At 36.5% G+C, this 26,232-nt stretch overlaps 1 protein-coding gene across 1 annotated transcript in view; it reads left to right on the top strand.

Annotated features, from left to right (window-relative positions):
* LOC128548833 (uncharacterized) overlaps positions 1 to 23,661 on the top strand; it is a 64,218-nt gene extending 40,557 nt beyond the window's left edge. The window contains exons 11-14 of the mRNA XM_053524341.1: positions 15,167 to 15,285; positions 18,931 to 19,014; positions 21,961 to 22,069; positions 23,504 to 23,661. Of these exons, the coding sequence (XP_053380316.1) occupies positions 15,167 to 15,285; positions 18,931 to 19,014; positions 21,961 to 22,069; positions 23,504 to 23,661 (470 nt within the window). The remainder of the gene's footprint in view (positions 1 to 15,166; positions 15,286 to 18,930; positions 19,015 to 21,960; positions 22,070 to 23,503) is intronic.
* The last annotated feature ends 2,571 nt before the right edge of the window (positions 23,662 to 26,232 follow it).

The following is a 26,232-nucleotide window of genomic DNA, read 5'->3' as shown; positions in this document are numbered from 1 at the left end:
CAGTGTAATGGTCACATTTTTAAATTACCTCCCCTTATCGTTATATAGAAAGCTTGTCTGAAGCCCAAGTCGAAATTATATAAAGGATTGACTTGAAACTTTGCACATAAATAGAGGTCCAATGAAAGGAAGTACAGTGTCAAAGAACCATAACTCTAACTGATCTTATTTTGAATAACCTCCCTTTATCTATGGAAAAAACTTGTCTGGGGCCAATGTCAAAACCATATAAAGGATTGTCTTGATACTTGATACATTGATAGAGGTCAGTGAAGCAAAGTGCAGTGTCAAAGAACCATTACTTTAGCTGACCCCATTTTTGAATCACCTCCCTTTATGCATGAAAGGGAAAAGCAAGAAGCTTGACTGAAGCCCAAGCCAAAACCTATGAAGGGTTGATTTGATACTTTGTACATTAATACAGGTCAGTGAAAGGAAGTGTATTGATAAGGAATCATAACTCTTACTGACTCCATTTTTAATTACCTCTCTGTATGTATAAGAAACTTGTATGGAATCCAAGTAAAATCAATGATATACAAAATATAAACATGTCAAAAAGAAAAGTAACAAGTTTTTTTCTGTTGTTATTTTTAGAAAATGGGTCGTCCGAAAAAAGTTTTTCCCACAACAGTGGTAGGTTCACGCTCCACTATGTCTCTTCTCGAGCGCCTTTAAATTACTTTTTCTCCGAAAAGACATTTCGCACTCCTGGCAAATATATTCATTCTCCGTGCTATAAACAGATAATAGTTTTACTGCTGTTACTCTCGGTGCAACAATTATACCTATATGCGTATTTAATACTCTTTTTGTTTGTCTCTTTCAAAAGTCAGAATCATAATTATGGTGCGGACAACTAAACTAACTATCGTTACTGGAAAGAACAAGTACTAAGCTTCCATCACCCGTAAGCAACTGTCAACTTTTTCACTCAAAGATACATGGTCAGTTGCGAATATAATGGATTTAGAGCAAAATAATTTCAAAATTTTATCATCTTGCCTATTTATGTATAGATATATAAGAGCTGTAAACGTGTAATTATTTCCAAGCTAGGATGAGGACCGACGCTACACATTTTCACTGTAGCATTTCTGTATATATTAACCTACCGAAAGAAAAACAGCCTATTCCCAGCATTTGCATCTTTTTTAACAATGTCAAAATGTTAACAATTCAGTCATTTAAAGACAAAGATGGTCTACATGCATGATAAATAGTCTTTGACGTGCACGTTAGCCTCTGGGGAAAAATGACGTGTACGTCACCTCCTGAAAAACCGCAACGTGTACGTTACCGCACCCTTTGTCTTACGATATCTTTAATATTCCTGAATAGTCATGTTAATTATTTGGTACAGGACTTTGGACAATGACAAGCTTTATTTTAAACTTAAATTCCAGCGGAAATTCTCTGCAGAATCTGTGCTAGGTGCGTAACTTGTGAACAGACGTGTTCGTTACCAAAATATTTTGCATCTTTCGAATCGGTTGGGCAAGGATTACGTAAAAACGGGAGAGAGTTTCATCAAGTTACATACATCCGATGAAAGAGCTTTTTATTGCGAGGTTTATGCACGTAATCTAGTTTAAAACAATTGCGGATCAAAAAAGTTATAGTGAAAAAACATACCTGAAGCGGGCCTATTTTTAGCACTTTTGCGTGCACGTTACCCAAGTTAGTCACGTGGTTTCCCCACCGTGAATATGGCGAAAAAGTAAAACGGGAACTCATTCGCATATATCCTGAATTTTGTATAGTATAAATTTCATGTCAATATTCGGCAAAAAAAAAAAAAATTGGGGCGCATTCCACCTTAACGTCGATGTTTTTACGTTACTCGACGTTCGTCTGGTTTACTATTCTGTACGCAGGTATATTTAGACTTATGGAAATATTTACATTGCAAAGAAACATATAAACGTACTAACATATGATGATAAAAAGAAAAGTGAAACAAATACGATAATAGTTGTTTATGCTTGACGCGGTTTATATTTTGTTGACCAGGCTCTGCCATTCGGCACAGCTGTCAGTCGTTATACATTTGAACAATTTTCAACTCTTTCTGAATTTGTGGTCAAATTTAAAATGACATCAGGATAACTCGTACATAATATAGATGATAAGACATTTATTTTCTTCGGACCAGTCATTAATGGCCCCTGATACGGAATGTATGACAATACGATGTGGCATCATGATACTATTTGCGATGTGGCATCATAACTACACAATGTAGCATCATGACAATACGATATGGCACCATGACTATACGATGTGTCATCATGACAACACAATGTGGCATCATGATAAACGATGTGGCATCATGTAAAACACGACATAGCATCATGTCAACACGATGTGGTATCATGATAATACGATATGGCATCATGTCAATACGATGTGGCATCATGACATTAAGATGTGGCATCATGGCAATTTGATGTGACGTCATAACAATACGATGCCAATGTACGATAATACGATGTGGGATCATGTCAACACGATATGGCATCATGTCAATACGATGTGGCATTATGACATTACGATGTGGCATCATGATAATAGAATGTGGCATCATGACAATACGATGCCACTGCACGACTACAGGACGTGACAGGACATCAACACCATGCGATACGAAAACACAATGTGATAGAACAGCAACACGATGCGATAGAAGGATATTAACATGATGCCACCTTGCACTGTCATGATATCACCTCGCATTGTCATGATGTCATCTTGCATTGTCATGATGCCACATCGTATTGTCATTATGCCATATCGCATTTTCATTCTGTCGCAACGTGTTTGTCGTGTTATCGAATTGTGTTATCGTGTTTTTGCTTTATGTTGTCGCGGGCAACAATAACTTAATATCGCGCAATAGCTTCCTGTTATCATATTGTCGATGTTGACAGTACGACATTTATACAGTGTCATCGCTTTCAACTAAGACAATAACATTTTAGATGTATGCCAAAGATCTAGAAATGCAACGGTTCAGCAAAAGTCTATTTGGACTTGGAAACTTGCGAGGCAATCATGTGCACTTCTTTCCTAAAATGAATAGAATTATGGCCAAAAAAGTTTCCTTTTGTCAATTTGTGTATTCTGGTAAGACCGGAAAGGTACCTCTGTTTCCATCTCCTCCCCTGGCAATTGGCAGTTGAAGAGTTAGTTTAAGGAGTTTAAAGTTGGTTTAGAATTAATTAAGTTATTTAAAAAAGCTTCTGTTTCAGGATGATCCCGTGTCTTAATCATTCAATTCATTTAAATATGTTAGAATCCGCCAGAGATAACGAATATATTCAAATAAACCACATGTCTGCTTTAAAGTTCGTCAACAGATATAATGTGCTGAACCGGATGTCAACAATCCCAGCAGACGTCACACAAGGCCCAAATGTATCCTGCCATTTTGTTTATGGTGCAGACGAATGTACATCTCATTACATCTGCCGGTAACCAGTTAATAATTCTCATCCGCTAGACCTCGTTGTTTAGAATGCCCATTCTTTGTAGTTTGATTACACGGACCAGGCAGGCAGCAGGTGTTTCTCAATTACGGAGGTACAGGCCTGTACTTAAGATGCAGTTTACATAAACAAAGAAATGGCGGGAAACGTAACGTGCAGGCTTGACGTAAAGCGTGCTTCAGTATTGTGTTTATCTGGCTCAATATTGTAATTGCTCACAAGCTTGAAATATATATCAATTCTTGGAACAACTTTAATAGAAAGCCATTCAGTCCAAGTTTCATCAACTTCCGCCCAATGTTTTCAGGGGAGAAGAATGCTTAAGTAAACTTTTTGAAACCTTGAAACACAAATGACGGAGAACGCAGATAGACGGACGACGAACCATTCACCTGTACAATGGTTTAAGTAGCCTAAAATAAATTGTTTTATATTTGACGCACTGTCTTAAGTGAATCTGTTAAGCAGACCATTTAGTTGACATATATGGGGGTTGTTAATGTATACCTACAGTTTTACTTCTTAAACTTTGAATAAGTATATAGATCACTTTATAGATTAAGTCCATATCCCGGACGGGCCCCATCTTACCATAAGCGAGAGTTGACTCACTGACGCAGTTGCCAGAGATTGTCTTATTTTTGTTGTTTTTGTACTTACAATCTATGTGTAAGTGGTCGTATCAATTCCCCTCTTAGAGCAGTCATGACATTTTGGAAAAGAAAGTGCCATTTTAAGCTTTAGATAGATTGCCAATATCTATAACGCTCTCAAGTTGGACTTTTATGTAAAAAGCAACAAAAATAAAACAATTTCTGACCGCTGCGTCAGTGAAACGACTCTATTTCTCAGTGGTTAGTGGATTAAACTTGAAACCCGTGCTACCTTGGTTTGAATCCCGTCCCAGGCACTTAGGGTTTTTATCATAAAATTCTATCCATTTCAATTGTTGTTACGCTGAACTTACAGACTTTCAAATGAATGAACCTTAGACTATTGCTTTTATTCGCGGCTGTACTCTCTACGTCAAAACTTAATTTCATTAGGTTAGAGGGCCAATAAATGATCTATTACCATAGTAACAACTTACCCTAGAGAAAGTTCAGCTGAACTTAATTAGAAATAAAATTTCATGAAACCGTCTACCTATGAACACATGAATTTTGCCCTTGTACACATGAATATTATCCTTGTACACATGAATATTGCCCCTGTACGAATAAATATTGTCCTGTTGCAGAAGAAAATTGCTCTTATATACATGACTATTGCCCGTGCTGGATATGTGTGGATACAATAAGGAGCTACCAAATTCTTGGAAAGTGTTTAGTAATAACAGAAGTCAAAACTCAGTGACATAATTTTATTATTTCCATGTATCTATGCAATTTTAACAAATTACTCACACAATTTTGATTAACTATTTATCAAAATATGTGTCACACTGAAAACCTACACTAGGTCATGCATTAAAAAAGTTTATGACATAAAAAATGAAATAATATATTCAAGTATGGTCATACATTTCATGAACTATTAATATGTCTCATGAAAATATTTTGCACTGCCGTGCATATATCAAAGTTTTGAGATAAAACCTATTTATACAACAAACATAGGACGACAATCCTTTATAACAATATATACAATAAAACGTATGAAATTATATATAACTTTTTATTATCTACCTGTAAAATTTATGTCGAAAATATCGCTTGTATTTCACAAGTTAATATGAACAGCCAGAAAAAATCCTTATCATATCTTTTTGTATTGCATGTTGCTGCATGTCTTTCATTTAGTATGCATGACAATTAAAAAATAGTGGATACAAAAACTTCACTCAGTTCCATTTTAACGTCGATAAACACTGAAGATTTCATTCGATAACAAAAAAAAAAGAAAGAAAAATGAAAAAAAAGTTGGATGTATAAAATAAAAGGGTCATTAGAAGCTCGATCTGAGATTTTGTATTTGTCTGTTTTCATAAGGCTGGAAGAAATCTTAAAATCGGACCACCATTGAAAGAGATATGGCAGTTTGAAATTAAATTAAATTGCTGGTGTTGGAGGAAGCCATTTTGTGTGTTTATGACGTCATTTACACACTACTGAATTCTTTATTTAGTAAATATTTAGAAAATTACCTTTCAAATAGATTAATTTTATATGTTTCATGAGTGTAAGAAGCAAACTATGGTAATTTCTTTCATTATGACTGGTAACAAGAGTGCCAGAATGCCACAATATACGCCCGTCATAGCAAATGTCTTTACAGTAGTACCTGTATTTTTAATTCTGTGGTTGTGTTGTAATTCTTGTAATTCTTATGTTTTCCTAAGTACATAAATCCTACCCAGGTAGAGACAGATACCATAAAATACACGTAAAATTTGAAAATAACTTCAATGTATACCACAGAAAAGTGGTCTTGATTTTTCCCTTTGTTCAATTTATGTTGTTTATAGTGACAACGAAGAGACGTTAATCTTCAAAAAAAATCTTCACAAAAATCCTTACAAGGTAGCAAAAGGTCAAAATACACCTAAATTGGGTGTAACATCAATATCACTCTATGCGTGACCTTTGCCTCTGATTATGACCTGAACCTAACACCTAGGTATCTGGTTCTTGCGCATGGCAACCAATACTCACAGTGCTGAACATTTGTGCCAAGGTATATCAATGTTCCTCCATGCATTAAGATGAAACGCTGCGGAAATAGTTATCATATAAAGCATTTTACTTACAAGTGGAACCTTGACCTTAGACTAAGGGACCTGGGTTATGCGCTAGTCACTTTGTCATTAAGGCAAACAACTGTGCCAAAGTACATCAAAAACTCTCCATGCTTGAAGAAGAAATGCTCCGGACAATGTCATTATTGATTTTGACCTTTGACCTCTAAGTGTGACCTTGCCCTTAGACCTAGGGCCCTTGGTTTTACGCATAACACTCCGTCTTATGATGATGAACATTTGTACCAAGATACATTAGAACTTGATGCATGAAGAAGATATGCTCCAGACAACGTCTTCGGACGTCGACCGCCCGCTCACCAAGGCCGTTACCATAATACGTCCAGATTTTTCAAACGAGCGTATAAAATGGATTGCTCAAATATGCATGGCAAAGTTACAGCCCGGACACACCCTAAAATGACCTTTGACCCTACAAGTGTGACCTTGATCTATGAGATAGGGATACGAGGTTTCCATCTCGTATAAGTGAACACTTACGTCAAAGGAAAACAAGAGTGCCGGACTGTCACAGAATACGCCCGTCTAAATATTCAGGTCCATAATCAAAGAGTGCCTTGTGAGTTTTGGGAGGTTACTGAAGTTGGCCGAGATATTTTGCCTAAAAACATTTCACCAAGTTTGGAGAAGATCGGATAAAAGCTGTTTGACTTAAAGAACAGACAAGACTAAATTCGCAGATTTTCGAGTACCTCAAGTGCGATAATCCAAGAGTGCCTGGGACGATTTGGGTGGTTATCTAACTTGGTCGAGATATTTTGCCGTAAACATTATCAGCCAGTTTGATGAAAATCAGATGAAAACTGTTTGACTTTGAGAGCGGACAAGGCTAAATTGGCAGTTTCTGTGTAATTCAGGGGCCATGATCCAAGAGCGTCTTGGGCGATTCAGGTGGTTATCGAATTGGCCAAGAAATAATGACCACAAACATTGTAAGCAAGTTTAGTGAATATCGGATAAAAACTGTTTGACTCAAGAGAGCGGATATGCTGTTTGACGCCGCCACTAGCAGGGTGTTAACATAATACGACCCGCTCTTTCAGATACGGGCATATACGAACATTCAAAAATAATTATAGAGTAATAAAAATTGCAGTTCACAAATGTATGTAAAAATTTAATAAATTCACCATTTTGTTTCTGTTACAATGGAAATAAAACAACCGCTATTTTGACAAAATATTTAAATGCTGATAACTTTTTCAATTTTTAAATCGATTCTGAATTTTATTTTCACTTTCGCTCTTGCGTTATAAGGTATGAGTGATGACGTGGAAAAACTATTTTTAGTTAGAATCAGATCCTCTCTGTAACTACAGAGATATTGCGAAAATGCATTAAAATCAACCTAAAAGTATAAACCAAAAGAGAATAATTAATGAAAAATTGCTGCTAGAGCTATTGACTTTCTGTCATATGATATAGGTGATGATGTGGAACAAATATTTTATATTTATATTTTATATCAAATCCGTTTAGTAATTACTAACATAAAACAAGAGCTCGTCGAACACGAAATGCCCCCCTTGATGCATTCAATAATTGCACAAGGAACAGAAATTATATGCTCACTGTAAACAAAAGTTCTACCATTCTGATTTAATCTGACCTTGACCTTTAACCTATTAACCCATTAACCCAACAAGAGATTACAGAGTGATCTTGGCGCCATCCACTGAGCCAGTTTTGAATGTTCCACATTTCAACACTGGCTCAATATCAAAATCAAGGTCAAATTTCATTTTGGTACAAAACAATGTGTATGTGGTCCAAATTTTAAAGCTGTGGCTTGAAAAATGTGAAAGCAGGTCACTACATCAATTTCAAGGTCAAAGTTCATTTCGGTAGACAGAACTATGCATGTGCTTCAAATTTGAAGGCTGTACCTTGAGAAATGAGAAAGTAGGTAATAGGTAAAAATCAATGTCAAATTTCAATTCAGAACACAAAAATATGCATGCGGTCCAAATTTGAAGACTGTACCTTCAGAAATGTGAAAGTAGGTCACTAGGTCAATCTCAAGATCAAAGTTCATTTCAGTACACAAAACTATGCTTGTGGTTCAAATTTGAAGGCTGTAGCTTGAGAAATGTGAAAGTAGGTCACTAGGTCAAAATCAAGGTCACATTTTATTTCGGATCACAAAACTATGCAAGTGGTCCAAATTTGAAGCCTGTACCTTCAGAAATGTGAAAGTAGGTCACTAGGTCAATCTCAAGATCAAAGTTCATTTCAGTACACAAAACTATGCTTGTGGTTCAAATTTGAAGCCTGTACATCCAAAAATGTGAAAGTAGGTCACTAGGTCAATAACAAGGTCAACGTTTGAAGGCTGTAGCTTGAGAAATGTGCAAGTAGATCACTAGGTCAATGTCAATGTCACAGTTTTTTTGGTACACAAACCTATGCATGTGGTCCAAATTTGAAGGCCATAGCTACAGAAATGTGAAAGTAGGTCACTAGGTCAAGATCAAGGTCAACTCATGTCAAGGTTCATCTTGCCACTCAAAACTACTAGTATACATGTGGTCCAAATTTGAATGATGTAAGTTATGGACATGAAGATTCTATGTTTTTCCCTATGTAAGTCTATATGAACCATATGACCCCTGGGGCGGGGCTCTATTTGACCCTAGAGGGATAATTTGAACAAACTTGGTAGAGAACCACTAGATGATGCTACATTACAAAATATCAAAACCATAGTCTTTGTGGTTTTGACAAGAAGATTTTCAAAGTTTTTCCAATTATAAGTCTATGTAAACCATGTGACCCCCAGGGCGGAGCCATATTTGACCCTAGGGGAATAATTTGAACAATCTTAGTAGAGGACCACTAGATGATGTCATATACAAAATATCAAAGCCCTAGGCCCTGTGGTTTTGGACAAGAGGTTTTTCAAAGTGTTTTCCTATATAAGTCTATATAAACTATGTGACCCCGGGGGAAGGGCCATATTTGACCCCAGGGAAATAATCTGAACAATCTTGGTAGAGGACCACTAGATTTTGCTACATACCAAATATCAAAGCCCTAGGCCCTATGGTTTTGGACAAGAAGATCAGAAACCGTTGAACTGTTCCTGGCCAATGTGACCTTGACCTTTGATCTAATGACCTCAAAATCAATAGGGATCATCTGCTAGTCATGGCCAACCTAACTATCAATTTTCCTGATACTAGGCCCAAGTGTTCTTGAGTTATTGGCCGGAAACCGTTTTACTGTTCAGGGTCACTGTGACCTTGACCTTTAACATACTGACCTCAAAATCAATAGGGGTCATCTGCTGATCATGATCAACCTCCCTATCAACTTTCATGACCCTAGGCTAAGCGTTCTTGAGTTATCATCCGGAAACCGTTTTACTCTTCAGGGTCACTGTGACCTTTACCTATAACATACTGACCTCAAAATCAATAGGGGTCATTTGCTAGTCATTATCAACCTCCCTATCAACTTTCATGATCCTAGGACCAAGTGTTCTTGAGTTATCATCCGGAAACCGTTTTAATATTCAGGGTCACTGTGACCTTGACCTATGACATACAGACCTCAAAATCAATAGGGGTCATCTGCTGGTGATGACTAATCTCCCTATCAACTTTCATGATCCTAGGCCCAAGCATTCTTGAGTTATCATACGGAAACGGATTGGTCTACATTCCGACCGACCGACCGACCGACCGACATCTGCAAAACAATATACCCCTCCTTCTTCGAAGGGGGGCATAATGAAAGTGAATCAAAACTATAACATGAAATCCCAAGTAAAAGGGGAATAATTCATGAAATATTGGTGTGAAAATTAAGGCCATTGAGCCATACAATGTATTTGATGGATAACTATTTTAAGGTTAAAACAAATCCATCAAGTAATTACAGAGAAAAAGGCATCATTCCTTTAACCAAGGTGAGGACGCGTGACGCCGACGCCAGGTCGAAAAGCACAGCTCTACATACTTCGTATAGGCAAGCTAAATCTTCTCAGAAGCAACAATCTGGATTTCAAAAGGATTTAAAGGAATGTTCATTTGGTGAATATTCTACTAGATTTTCCGAATTATACAAATTCGTCTAAAACCAAAGCCTGTTTAACTAGACAAGGCGGTCTGAAAGACAGTTAAATCCCCGCCACTGTTATGGATAGTGAAAGGGTAAACCTTTGGACTTGAGCTGCGACCTAGACCTTCAACTGACATGACTTGTATATGTAATCTAAGCATCATCTTGATGAGGTGATCATTTTACCCATGTTTCATGGAAATCCTTCAAGAGGTTTAGGAGGTACAAAGCTCAAACCTTTGACTTGAGTTGTGACCTTGACCCTGAGTTGACAAACTGAATCATGAATTCTTGATGAGGCGATCATTTGTCCCAAGTTTGATGGTAATCCTTCAAGGTGTGTAGAATTACACTGTGGACAAAAATGAAAGGCTCAAACCTTTGTGACCTTGACCTTGAGCCGTCGTTTGTTCTGCACATTGTCTTGATGATGTGATCATATGACCCAGGTTTCACATGAATCCTTCAAAGGGGTTAAGAGATACAGAGCGGACACAAAATGGAAGACTCAAACCTTTGACCCTGTGATGTGACCTGGACTTTTAGTCATCATGGCTGACTCATTAATTCTGCACATTGTCTTTATGAGGTGATCATTTGAACAAAGTTTCATGAACATCCTTCAAGGGGTTTAGGAGATATAGAGCGGACACAAAATGGAAGGCTCAAACTTATAACCCTAAGTTGTAACCTTGACCCGAAGCCGACATGGATGACTAATAAGTTCTGCACATTGTCTTGATACGAAGATCATTTGACCCAAGTTTATAAAATTCCTTCAAGGGGTTAAGGAAATACAGAGCGGACACAAAATGGAGGGCAAACACCTTTGACCTTGAGTGGTGACCTTGATCTTGAGCCGACATGGCTTACTCGTAGTTTCTGCACATAGTCTTGATGAGGTTATCATTTGACCCAAATTTTATGATAATCGTTCAAGGGGTTTAGATAATACAGAGCGGTCATAAAATGGAAGGCTTAAACCTTTAACCTCAAGTTGTGACCTTGACCTTGAGTCGGCACGGTTGACTCATAGGTTCTGCACATGGTCTTGATGTGGTTATCATTTGACCTAAATTTTAGAAGATACAGAGCCGACACGAAATGGAAGGCTAAAACATTTTACCTTGAGTTGTGACCTTGAGCCGACAAGGCTTGCTCATAAGTTTTGCACATCGTCTTGATGGGGTGATTATTTGAACCAAGTTTCATGAAAATCCTTCAAGGGTTCCAGGAGATATGGAGCAAACACTGAAGTGTTATGAACGGACGGAGAGACGGACGGAGACTATTCCAATAGCGACCCTGTCTAAGACTTCTTGTAACCTAGTACTGAAATCGAATTTCATTTTATAGTGCAAACATTTTTGCAACGTTTTATGAAATTTAGGTGGAAAATAGTGCCTGTAATATATTGATTTGGTTTATATATGACTTGACATACAATTCTGAGAATACACGTCTTGAGGTTTGGAGTTCAACGGAAGAAGAAGTGACCTAGTCTTAAACCTGAAATAATCGCAGGTATTTCAATGTCCTTGACCTTTAATGTAAACAAAAAATGGCGGCCGCCGATCGAAAGTGCAACAATTACAGCGCCGAGATAAAGATAAAATACTTATTTTATCCTTTAAAATTTGTACACCGAGTAAATCAGTATTAGAATATTTATATGTTTACATCAGTCTATAATATCCCCTAGATTCCTTTTGCAATAAAAAGATAGTTTACAAAATTTGATTGGGAAAACCCGTAAAGGGAGGTTACTCTTGGGATAATCCATTTTTCGATGCAGCGGAATATCTAAATTTCAGTAGTAAAATTTGATACTTGGTGTACAATGACTTTTTTATATGAATATAGCAATATGAAAATGTCTGTTATGTAATTTGAAGGTAAGACAGTACGGGAATGGCTACTTTCTAATTTTATCCCGGCGCTGTAATTGTTGTTATTGTTGTGACGTCAGCGAATGGCGGCTTCGGCGACAGCTGAAAATCTCGGAAAACCTCAGAAAATGTCTGATTACTCTCGTAAAGTTTATCAGATTTGAATACTGTCGAGTGCGGTAGGTGTATTTTAGTGTTATTTTATCACTACGCCCGCTAAATTGCGATCACCCTGTGTTCCGTGCGTATTTTTAGGGGACCCGGGGTTTTTTGACGTTTCATTCCTGGTGTTTATTTTATATATATATAGGGGGTATTTTTGTAAAGATAGACTTCTATGGTCTTATTGATAGAATTTCAGACTCCTGTGGAAAGACATTACCTGAAGAAAAGTATTAGATCTATATTGAAAATATGAACTGTAGATTTTGTAAAATCTCATTGAAATAGCTAATAATCGAGTTTCAAATTCTATAGACGCACGCATTATGGGAAAAGTATAAAATAAGATAAAGATGTTGCATTTAGAGACTAAACAATGTTTCTATGAATTTGACCTAGTTTAGTTTTATAATTCATATTATAAAGCAAAATTCTCCTAAGAGATTTTTAAGGCTAACAAGCTGACGAAGTTTCATTGCAATTGTGTCAAAGCTGTTGACGACAGATGATAACGGGCACAGGATGAACACAAATGCTCACCTTGAGCATTTTGTGCTCTCAGGTGAACAAATTACGTGTCATTGTAACAGGGTTAAGATCTAACAAGGTTACAATCAAAACAGCATTAAACTACCATGACTTCTGTTCATAAACATAACTAGTAACAAGAGCTGTCACAGGAGACAGCGTGCTCGACTATTTCGATGCTGGATAGTAAAACTGGGCGCATCTGAGGAAACTAGAGCTGTAACTGGAGTGTTTAATAACTCCAATTGTGGATGAAGATATTGCACAACAGCCTGAGTCTATGTCAAAAATATCAACTTAAAGTAATAAGAGAGGTAAAGATAAAATGTATCAAAACTCTATATAAGTATATCCTAACCAAAAAGGGGCAAAATTCATTAAACATTGGTACCAGAGTTATGCAGCTTGTGTCATATAGTGTGGGTGATAATGTTGAACAACTATTTTAAGTTTGAATCAAATCCATTCAGTAATAACAGAGACAGAGTGAAAGGGCATCAAAACTTTAACCTAAACTTCTAAGTAAAAAGGGGGAATAATTAATGAAAAATTGGTGCCAGAGTTATGCAATTTGCGTCATATGGTGTGGGTGATGATGTTGAACAATTATTTTAAGTTTGAGTCAAATCCATTAAGTAATAACGGAGACAGAGTGAAAGTGCATCAAAACTTTAACCTAAAATTCAAAGTAAAAAGGGGAAATAATTCATGAAAAATTGGTCCCAGAGTTACGTACCTTGTGTCATATGATAAGGGTAATGATGTTGAACAATTGTTTACGTTTGAATCAGATCCATTCAGTAATAACAGAGATAGAGTGAAGTTGCATAAAACTTTAACCTGAAATTCTAAGTAAAAAGGGGAATAATTCATGAAAAATTGTGCCAGAGTTATGCATCTTGTATCATATGATGTGGGTGATGATCAAATCCAGTCAGTAATAACAGAGGTAGAGTGAAAGTGCACCAAAACTTTAACCTGAAATTCTAAGTAAAAAGGGGGAATCATTCATGAAAAAATGGTGCCTGAGTTATGCACCTTGTGTCATATGATGTGGGTGATGATGTTGAACAACTATTTTAAGTTTGAATAAATTCCATTCCATCAAGTAATTACAGAGATAAGTTGAAAAAAGAGAAAGTGTAAAAAAACTTTAACCAAGGTGGGGACGCGGAAAGACGCCGACGCCGGGGCGAGTAGGATAACTCTCCTTATACTTCGTATAGTCGAGCTAAAAAGCTATAAACAGTTCACTTATATTACAAATTACTAAAGGCGAATATACCATACATCTATCATAATCTATCAAATAATTATATATTTACACGTGATAATTGCTATAATTCAGAAATGAAAAAAAGATATCTTCCTTTAAAGTAGACTGCTACGGATTTTACCTTTTTCCCTTTAATAAGAAGACTTCCGCATGAAAATATAAAATGTTGCAGTATTAGTGCTACGGAATATACAAACAAATGGTCATTTTAGTAACAACATGAAAACATACCTCACAATGTATTTGTTTCTTAGAACAAAATGCATTTAATATTTAAACAATTTACATAAAAACAACTGTAATTTCTTTGCTGTGGTATATCAAACACAGCGAAATGAAATGCATGTGCTATAAAAGTTAAACGGCCATTTCCAGAAATATTCAAACTAAATATCTTAAAATAACACTTAAACAGTGTTAACCATTAACATCAAAATGAAGCCAAATCAAACCTTTTTTTTTCTTCATAACTTGTTTTTGACAGCACTTGTGGCTATTTGAAACCCTTCCACTTTATACTTGCTTACACACAAACCTTTACTTGTTAACTTTTCTTTGTAGAAAATGAGTTCAAAAGCGATTTGTTTACAAAGTGAAAGTCAGATATTTCTCTATCAATATGATTTGTGTCTGGTAATGAAAATGAATAATTCAAAGCATTTCTCCACATTTTTTGGGCTATAATACGATAATAGTCTGTCCAAATGCCATGAACAAGCGTTCATGCGAAAATGTGTTATGCTGTGTGTATAGCCTAGGCGCCGGAAGTACATCTATGCTCGTGAAGTATTAGTAGTGAATTTCATTTTTGCCACTGCCATACCACGTATTTTACGGTACTGTATATGTAGCCCAGCCACCGGAAGTTTGATCTTGAAGTATTACCCGTAACTGAACCTGAAAAAGACATAGAAAACCATAGTATTCACGAGTATTTACAATTATTTGAATACTTCTCTTATTGTGTTTATGTAACTACTTAAAAATCAATTACTCTACACAGAGGCCAAAGTTCGAACAATATTTGGAGACGCTCAGATGAACCATGGAATCCAACTCCAAGAAATATATCCATGGAAACGACCAGCACCGGATGTTGATCTATACGAGAGTTACCGAGATGTGCGACACGAGCACTAAACAATGATAAATAACTATAGCTATGTACTAACAGATACTGGTAACTGGTGTAGAAACGCAACCAGGTATTCATTATTTAATTAAATGTGCAGACAATAAATAGTCATAGAGACTTTTTAATAATATGCTTTAACTTAAACAATGTGAAGAGATGGATTGTACTGAATTAAATCAGTAATTAGTTTTCTTAAAATGCGAAAACTAATTTTGTTGGTAAAGGATCGATCTTTAATGAAATAACTAAAACACCGTAACAAGAGATATAAGGTGAGAGACCACTCAAAAAGATTTTTTAATGCGTTAATATCATTTTATAGTTGGTATAATTCCTGTTTTTCATTATTATATCATCTGCAGAATCCAGAGAGATTAGTTCAATGGTTGGTGCCCGAGCCCTAGGGCTAGGGAACTTACGATTTCTGATGTATTTTGAAGATAGAATAATATGTAAAGGATGTGCGCTAACGCTACTCTGGCATAAAACATGTAAAAACTAATAAATATTTTGTTACTAAATATCATGAAAATCCAATGAAATGTGCTTGAATATCTGCAGATTTTTTTCACGTTCATGGCGTTTCCTTTTAAATTATCCGTATTGGAGCCGAAGCACGTTTACGCTTTGCCAAGGAAAGCGCATATGTAAAAAAAGTGTTTTAACAATTGAAAAAAACAGTTATTGTAGTTTAATGCCAGTATATAAATTTTAAAATATTTAATACGTGTGACTAGTATTGAAGAGTTTCATAAAATGGTTTGCTCTCTCTATGACAGGGAATCATACAAATGTATATAATTAAAAAAAAAATGCTCAAATAAAGTATCACTTCTTAAATGTTCTTCATTTGTTTTCTTCTTTTATTTTAGATGAAACGTTGTAGCTGCAGCAACTGCTACTACTACGACTACTACTGCTACTAGTACTACTACTACTGCTACTACTACTATAACTACCTACTACTACGATTATTACTACTGCTACTACTACTACTACCTACTACTACTACTACGACTACGACTATGACGACTACTACTGCTACTACTACTACTACGACTACTATTACTACTACTGTTACGACTACGACTACTACTACTACTACTACTACGATTACGACTTATACTACTGCTACTACTAGTACGACTGCTACTACTACTATTACGACTACTATTACTTCTACTGCCACGACTACTACTGCTGCTACTACTACTACGACTACTCTAACTGCTACTACTATTACGACTCTACTACTATTACCGACTACTGCTACTACTACTACTGCTACTACTACTACTGCTACTACGACTCTGCTACTACTGCTACTACGACTCTGCTACTACTACGACTACTACTACGACTCTACTACTACTGCTACTACTACGACTACTATAACTACTACTACTACGACTACGACTACTACTATTACTACTAATGCTACGACTACTACTGCTACTTCTACTACGACTACTATTATTACTACTACTACTTCTAATACTAACCTGTTGAGCTGAAGTTCATGAACTGATCAGCGTTCATTAACTGTTCACGAACTATTCATGAACATTCCTGAACCATTCGTGAACAATGCGATGAATGTTCCTCAAAAAGTCTGTGAACAGTTCACGAACCGAAAGTTCATGAATTGTTCATGAAACTATTCCTGAAAAAGTTCCCCAGCTGTCGGTGAACCTAAAGTTCAAGAATTATTCATGAAATGGTTCTTTAAAAATTTCACCTTTGGTGCATGATTTTAAGTTCACGAATAGTTCAGTAATCAAACAAGTGACTTCATTCAGAACTCCAGTGCAGTATTTGATTTTATTTCAATTATGCTGATGGTTCATGAACCTGAAGTTCATACATTGTTCATGAACTTCAAATTAATGAATCGATCAATCAAGTCTGAAATTCATAAAATCCATAAAACAAGATCCATTTACTTGTAAAAGCTTCTAGTATTTACAGCTGAAGGCTAATACCAGAGTTACTGATAACATACATATGACTATGAATGTTACTACATGTATTTTGTATTTTATGTTGTCTGCAATTTGTACAAAATTTTGATTAAACATTGGGGATAGCTAACAGAAGTTTCATCATTATTTGGCAATTTAAAAAATGTCACTGGAAAAGAATAATGGTGTACACTGATGCTTGGTTGGTGAATTTATTGATGTCTTTCATTTCATACCAGAAATCCTTGAAAGATTCATGAACTTGATTAAGAATGAATCAAGAATGTTTCATGAATGTCAATATACCTTTAGAATTCAAGAAAAATTCTTGAAAAAAAAAATGATGAACATTTTATGAGCAGTTTAAGAATATTAAATTCTTAAAACATTCTTGATGTGTTCTTAAGAAAAAGTCATCTAAGATACAATAAAAGTACTAAAAATTCAAAACCTTTTTCTAGTTCAGTACCAGTTCTTGAACCCAATTAGGAGTTTCTGAACTGTTCACTCATTAAACATAAAACTTAGGTTTTCCTTTTACAATAAATGAATAAGTTCATGAACTGTTCATGAATGTTCATGGACATTAAATTTATGCCACATGATCATTTTCTATTATTGTGTTGCATGCTGGGAAATTTTTTGCACATGTGAATCAGCAATTTTTTAGAAGTTTGTGCAGCAAATGAGAAGGAAATATTTATCATACTACAGTAAGGAATGGTTTAAAAGGAACATGAGTATACTGAATATAAAATAAGTAATTATGGTGTTGTCATAAATTGTTCATTTTAAAAAATATAAAATCCTTTTAAAATATCACATGTTTTCACGACCCTGAAACAAAGCTAGTATCTAATCTGAATGTCAATCTTGAGATTAAAGTAAAGTAGACCGTCTAGCAACTGAATTGCGGATAAAATTTCACTTGGGAACAAATTGAAATTACTCTTTCGTGTTCAGGAAAACTGAGATGTGGTTACAAAACACAAGGTTAGCATTTGTTGTTTTTTCCGCTTTTTTATATTTTGGAATTTAAACACCTTTTTCAGTGTCGTATGAGGGCGTAATAATTTTTAAATGCAAAATGGACACAATCGGATGTCCTTGGATTTAATCACAGGTTTAAACAGTGCAAAGTTTTCTCAAGTCACTGACCTGAGAAAGCCTGCTTTTCTCAGACAGGCTTTATCAGGCAGTTGCTATAGTAACGTCACTATTGTCAAAATCACTGTTTCTAATTCAGCTGGGTTCATCAACTTTCCATTTATCTTGTTACATTCAGTTCATGAACCAATGGTTCATGAACTATGGTTCATCAACTTGATAAATAGTTGATGCCGCAAAAAGTCCCATTTGTAGTTGATGAACTGTTCACGAATAGTTCAAGAATTATTCATGAACTGTTCATCAAGTTCGCGAATTTCTGGTTCATCAAATTCATGAACCTATCAATTCATGAACTTTGATGAACACATCCAGTTCATGAATTTGACGAACCAGTCCAGTTCATGAACTTGATGAACCACGCCCAGTTAATGAATTTTTGATGCCGTAAAAAGTCCCATTTGTAGTTCACTAACTTTCATGAACTATTCGTGAACTGTTCATGAAAAAAGTTCTGGAATAGTTCAAGGATTATTCATGAACTGTTCATGAATTTCTCAACAGGATGTTACTACGGCTACTACTACGACTACGACTACTACTACTATTACTACTACTGCTACGACTACTACTACTACTAATACTACGACTACTACTTCTACTACGACTACTATTAATATTACTACTACTATTACTACTACTACGACTACGAATACTACTACGACTACTACTACTACCACTAAGACTACTACTACTACGACTACGACAACGACTACGACTATGACTACGACTACTACTACTACTACTTCTACTACGACTACTTCTACTGCTACTACTTCTAATGATTCTGCAGCTACTGCAACTGCTGCTGCTACTTCTTCTTCTACTACTACTAATACTGTAACTGCTACTATTGTTTTACTTCTTCTCCTACTACTAATGCTACATCTTCTAGATTTGCTTCTACTGCTGCTGCTACTTCTACTGATCCCATTACTGCTGCTTGTCATAAATTGACATACGGCCTTATTTTCTCTGTAGTGTAAATGCAGGTATTGCATCATCTTTTTGTAAAACTTTGAGTTATTGAGGTAACTGTCAGATTTTTCGCATAAAATACCTCTCATGTTTTTCTGTATTTCATAACTTAAATTTCCATGTAAATTTTATTAAATTCGGTTCAGTAATAAGAAAGTTGATATTTTATAAACTTCAGTAATTTATGTTTTTATCCCAAAAACCACTATAATGGGCCTCAAATTGTCAATTTCAATCCGCGCCAAAGTAGTTAGATTTCCCGGCTATATCGTGAATCCCGTGAAAATGACAATAGTAGGAGCTCACGACTTAACCGTGAATCCCATGAAATTTAGTATTTGGCGGGACATTACCCTTCAAATAGACTGGACTAGATATGCCTTGCGCACACCACCTTCCGACATTATTGACGAATCTATGTCTGATTAATGTTTCTTGCTATGCTCGATCGAGGTAAGAAATTTATTTGTTAGATTTTTGTATGATTTTTGCATTATGATTTTTATTTGGTAAATTTTTGTTCATTCTACAGAATTCTGTAACATTTACTTTTCGGCATATGATTTTGGCTAGTTTCGGTATGTCAGGATAATTTATTAAATTTTTCAGACTTTTGTATATTATTTCGAAAGAGGAATCTAAAATGTTTCGTTTATATAAGATGTAAAATTTGTACTGAAATTTGTAACATGATATTTATAAAGTACTCTGTTTTAAAAACTTATGTCAAACATTTCGTTGTTATGGAACGCCGATATTGTATTGCACTGTAATGTATAAATCTATATGGCAAGTCTAGTACTGTGTATGTAATATATTATTGTAATTTCAGATATTATGCCAGTCTATAGCATATACATACAATGTCCGTTTTGTTGTATGGCATTTGATGCTATATGGATGCCAACTATGATATAACGTTTGATTTACATTGAATTTTGTTAATTTGTAGTTGTAAATAATAGCTGCAGTTTATCATTTCCGTATGTATATTTTTTCATCATAAACTTTTCATATCTTTTTCATACTTTAACTTTAGTCTAAGTGGGTAATTTTTGTAATAATGGAAGTAATAAGTGATGTATTTTAATCACGTGACGTATGAACTTATATTCACATATATTTTGTATAAGTAGCACGTATTATTTATGGGAGCCTACGGAGGTATGGTGTACCCAAAGGAGCAGTTTTATGCCCTTATTTGTTTTGCTATTGTTCTTACCATATGTTATATATTTTTGCTTCTTCCGCCCGACGATTTTCCTGGTGAAGTCATAACCCGGAAGTACAATGCCCGAGGTTCACTTGTCTTCACTCGCCTGGATGTGATATTCCAAGCGCAGAGCTTTCGTCCCATGGTTGTGCCGTAAACCGCAAAGACGCTGATTCTTGTTATCCTCTGAAGTCAGCTCTGGGATGCAATCACCTACCACCATAGGGAGCCAAAACGGAATCAACGTATTCACGGTTTAAAGGGACTTGATTAGAAGATATGTTGTTATATATTTTTTTTGTGCTACTTAAAGTTCGCAATTAAATGAAAGAACTGTGCCACGTCACATTCAAATGAAAGTGTCGGAACTTTGTATCTGGTGATACTGAACTTTAATTTTTTTTCTTTCTTTCTTATAATCAGTTTTTTTTTCATATCATCTATTCATTGTTAATAATCATCTTATGTAAATAAATTTGTAAATATTGTAAAGGGTGTTGATTTGTTTTGATGGTTACTGTCGCCGGTACGGCCATTCCTGTTACACTGCTACTGCTATTACTGCTGCTACTACTACCGATCCCACTGCTGCAGCTACCACTACTGATCCCACTTCTGCTACTGCTGATCCTACTGCTGCTGCTACAACTATTGATCCTACTGCTGCTGCTACTACTACTACTGACTCCACTGCTGCTGCTACTACTACTACTGATCCCACTGCTTCTGTGTCAACTACTGATCCCACTGCTGCTGCTTATACTACTGATCCCACTGCTGCTACTGCTACTACTACTGATCCTACTGCTGCTACTTCTAATCCCACTGCTACTGCTGCTACTGATCCCACTGCTGCTGCTACTAATACTGATCCTACTGATGCTGCTAATACTACTGATCCCACTGCTGCTGCTACTACTACTACTGACTTCACTGCTGCTGCTACTGCTACTACTGATCCCACTGCTACTACTGCTACTACTACTGATCCAACTGCTGCTGCTACTATTGATCCCACTGCTGCTGCTACTACCATTGATCCCACTACTGCTTCTACTAATGATCCCACTGCTGCTACTACTTATCCTACTGCTGCTGCTACTATTACCGATCCTACTGCTGCTGCTTCTACTACTGACCCCACTGCTGCTGCTGCTACTACTGATCCCACTACTGCTACTACTACTAATCCCACTGCTGCTAATGCTACTAATACTGATCCTACTGCTGCTGCTGCTACTGATCCCACTACTGGTACTAGTAGTCTACTCATCCCACTGCTGCTGCTACTACTACTGATCCCACTACTGCTACTACTACTGATCCCACTACTGCTGCTGTTACTACTGATCTCACTGCTGCTGCTACTACTACTAGTGATACCACTGCTGCTGCTATTACTACTGATCCCAATGCTGCTGCTTCTACTACTACTGATCCCACTGCTTCTGTGTCAACTACTGATCCCACTGCTGCTGCTTATACTACTGATCCCACTGCTGCTACTGCTACTACTACTGATCCTACTGCTGCTACTTCTAATCCCACTGCTACTGCTGCTACTGATCCCACTGCTGCTGCTACTAATACTGATCCTACTGATGCTGCTAATACTACTGATCCCACTGCTGCTGCTACTACTACTACTGACTTCACTGCTGCTGCTACTGCTACTACTGATCCCACTGCTACTACTGCTACTACTACTTATCCTGCTGCTGCTGCTACTATTACCGATCCTACTGCTGCTGCTTCTACTACTGACCCCACTGCTGATGCTGCTACTACTGATCCCACTACTGCTACTACTACTAATCCCACTGCTGCTAATGCTACTAATACTGATCCTACTGCTGCTGCTGCTACTGATCCCACTACTGGTACTAGTAGTCTACTCATCCCACTGCTGCTGCTACTACTACTGATCCCACTACTGCTACTACTACTGATCCCACTGCTGCTGCTGTTACTACTGATCTCACTGCTGCTGCTACTACTACTAGTGATACCACTGCTGCTGCTATTACTACTGATCCCAATGCTGCTGCTACTACTACTACTGATCACACTGCTGCTGCTACTACTACTGATCACACTGCTGCTACTACTGCTACTACTGTTTCCACTACTGCTGCTACGGCTACTACTGTTTCTACCATTACTACTAATACTACTAATGTTACTGCTGCTGTTGCTCCTACTGCTGCTACTGCTACTACTGTTCCTACCATTACTTCTACTACTACTACTACTTTTTCTAAAGTTACTACTGCTGCTTGTCGTACTGCTGCTATTAGTGCCCCTACTGCTGCTACTGCTGCTACTACCGCTGCTATTACTATTGCTGCTACTGCTGCAACGGCTGCTGCTAATACTGTTCGAAACCCGCCCGCTTACCTCAGAAGGCAGAGCGTTGGTCTACGGATTGCAGGGTCGTGAGTTCGATCCTCGGGCGTATGTTCTCCGTGTCTATCTAATAAACGGATTTGTGTCTGAAATCATTAGTCCTCCAATTGTGATTCATATGGGGAAGTTGGCATTTACTTACGGAGAACATGTTTGTACTGGTACAGAATCCAGAAACACCGGTTCATATATGTATCACACTGTACATAGCTAAATGCAAGTTGTATACGTAAAGATGCTGCATATCCCCGTATATATGGTTTATTTTTAAGTGCTTCTGCTACTACTTTTACAACAACTACTACTACTGTTGATGCTGCTATTGCTGCCACTACTACAACTGCTACTGCTACTATTACTACTGCTTCTTAATTGCTTCTGTCGCTACTTCTACTACTTCTACTGCTACTTCTACTCCTACCGCTGCTACTACTCCTACTGCTGCTACTACTTCAACTACTACTTATTATGCTGCTGCAGCTACTGCAAATGATGCTTCTAGTATTTCTACTATTACTTCTGTTGCTGAACCTACTACTGCTACTGTTGCCATTGCTGTTACTGTTACTGCAACTACTGCTGCTGCTACTGTTTCTGCTACTACTTGGATGGGTAACAAATTTAAACCAAACTGCTAAGATGAAAAAGGGGCATAATTTTGTAAAAATGTAAATAGAGGTTATGGAACCTGTACACTGCATGTCAGATCATTACAGTTAACAAGCATGTGAAGTTTCAAAAGATTCCAATCAGTGGGTACTTAGATTTCAGATTACTGTACATACTAAACTTTAAGACAAAAAAGGGAATTATTTTGTAAAATTGCAAAATAGAGTTATTGCACCTGTGTACTGTGTGTCAGATTATGACAATGACCTAGCGTGTGAAGTTTCATTGCATTCCCGCCAGTGGGTGCTGAGATTCTGGACAGCTTACAAGTAAAACTTTAACCAAAGATTTCTAAGTCGAAAAAGAGGAATACTTCTATGAAAATGCTTACAAAGTTATGAAACCTAAGCACTGCATGTCAGATCATGACAGTAAACAAGTATGTGTCTTATGACGATCCAAAGTATCCCATTGTACTGAGATTAAAGGTTATAAGCAAAACTTTACTTAAAAAGTCGATAAAGGGGCATAATTCTGCGAAAATGTAAATAGAGTTATGGAACCTGAGCACTGCATGTCAGATCATGGCAGTTAACAAGTATGTGAAGTTTAAAATCATTCCCATTAGTGTGTACTAACATTAAAGGTTACATGCAAAAATTTAACCAAAGATTTCTAAGTTGAAGAAAGGGGCATAATTCTGTAAAAATGCAAATAGAGTTATAGAACCTGAGCACTGCATGTAAGATCTATCATGAAAGTAAACAAGTATGTGAAATTTAAAAGCACTCCCATTAGAGTGTACTGACAGCACAATTTTACCGAAAAATTTCTAAGTCGAACAAGAGCTGTCCGTAAGACAGCCAAGCTCGACTATTCGAAATATTGTCACAGAAGCTGGAAATTATTACCCAAAACGTTAAGTATAAAAAGAGTTCTAAGTTCGAAAGGGGACATAATTTGACCAAATTGCAAATCAGAGTCATGGGACTTGATGCTATCAACTAGTTTTATAACCCCGAACAAACATGTAAAGTTTCAATTCAATATCTGCATTAGTTTTGGAGATAGTAACTTGCATGTTAACTTTAACCAGAATTTTCTAAGTCCAAAAGGGAGCATAATTTGCTTAAAATACATGTTAAGAGTTATGGAACTTGCCCCAGTGAGGTTGGTAATTGACCTAGAAAAAGATTAGATAAGTTTCAAAGCTATATGCCGTTTGGTAATAGCTGTATGAACTTGCACGCAAAACTTCAACCAGGATTATCTAAGTCCAAACAGGTGGCATAATTTGTCCAAAATACATGTCAGAGTTATGGGACTTGATTCTATCAACTAGTTTTATAACCACAAAGACACATGTGAAGTTTCAATTTAATATCTGCATTAGTTTTGGAGATAGTAACTTGCATGTAAAACTTTAACCAGGATTTTCTAAGTTCAAAAGGGGGCATAATTTTGCCAAAATACATGTCACAGTTATGGGACTTGACCCAATGAGGTAGGTAATTGATCTAGAAAAAGAAAAAATAAGTTTCAAATCTATATGCCTTTTAGTAATAGCTGTATGTACTTGCACGCAAAACTTTAACTAGAATTTTTTAAGTCCAACAGGGGGCATAATTTGGCCAAAATGAAGGTCAGAGGTATGAGACTTGGTGCTATCAACTAGTTATATAACCCCGAAGAAACATGTGGAGTTTCAATTCAATATCTGCATTAGTTTTGGAGATAGTAACTTCCATGTAAAACTTTAACCAGAATTTTCTAAGTCCAAAAGGGGGCATAATTTGCTCAAAATACATGTTAGAGTTATGAAACTTGACCCAGTGAGGTTTTTAATTGACCTAGAAAAAGAATAAATAAGTTTAAAAGCTATATGCCTTTAAATGATAGCTGTATGTACTTGCATGCAAAAACTTAACCAAGGTGTGACGCCGACGCCGACGCCGACGCCAGGATGAGTAGAATAGCTAGACTATTCTTCGAATAGTCGAGCTAAAAAGGGGCATAATTTTACGAAAACCTAAATAGAGTTATGGAACCTGAGCACTGCATGTCAGATCATGGCAGTTAACAAGTATACATGTAAGTTAAAAAACATTCCTATTAGTGTGTACTAACATTAAAGTTTACATGCAAAAGTTTAACCAAAGATTTCTAAGTCGAAAAAGGGGTATAATTCTGCAAAAATGCAAATAGAGTTATAGAACCTGAGCACTGCATGTCAGATCTATCATGAAAGTATACAAGTATGTGAAGTTTAAAAGCATTCCCATTAGAGTGTACTGACAGTAAAGGTTACATGCACAATTTTACCGAAACATTTCTAAGTCGAAAAAGGGGCATAATTCTGCAAAAAAGTGCAAATAGAGTTATGGAACCTGTACACTGCATGTCAGATCATAACTGTTACAGTAAATTAGTATGTGAAGTTTCAATACATTTCTCATTGGTGGGTATAAGCTTACATACAAAACTTGACCAAAATTTTCTACAAGATGTATGACGGGCGGACGGACAGACGGACGAACAGACAAGATTGGGACTTTATGCTCTCACCCCAACTTTCACCACTACCGTCAGGGAGCATAAAC

This window comes from Mercenaria mercenaria, chromosome 15 (genome assembly GCF_021730395.1).
Source record: "Mercenaria mercenaria strain notata chromosome 15, MADL_Memer_1, whole genome shotgun sequence".
Lineage (NCBI taxonomy): Eukaryota > Metazoa > Mollusca > Bivalvia > Venerida > Veneridae > Mercenaria > Mercenaria mercenaria.
The sequence above is the reverse complement of the archived record's forward strand: the minus strand, read 5'-3'. Positions and strand labels throughout refer to the sequence as shown.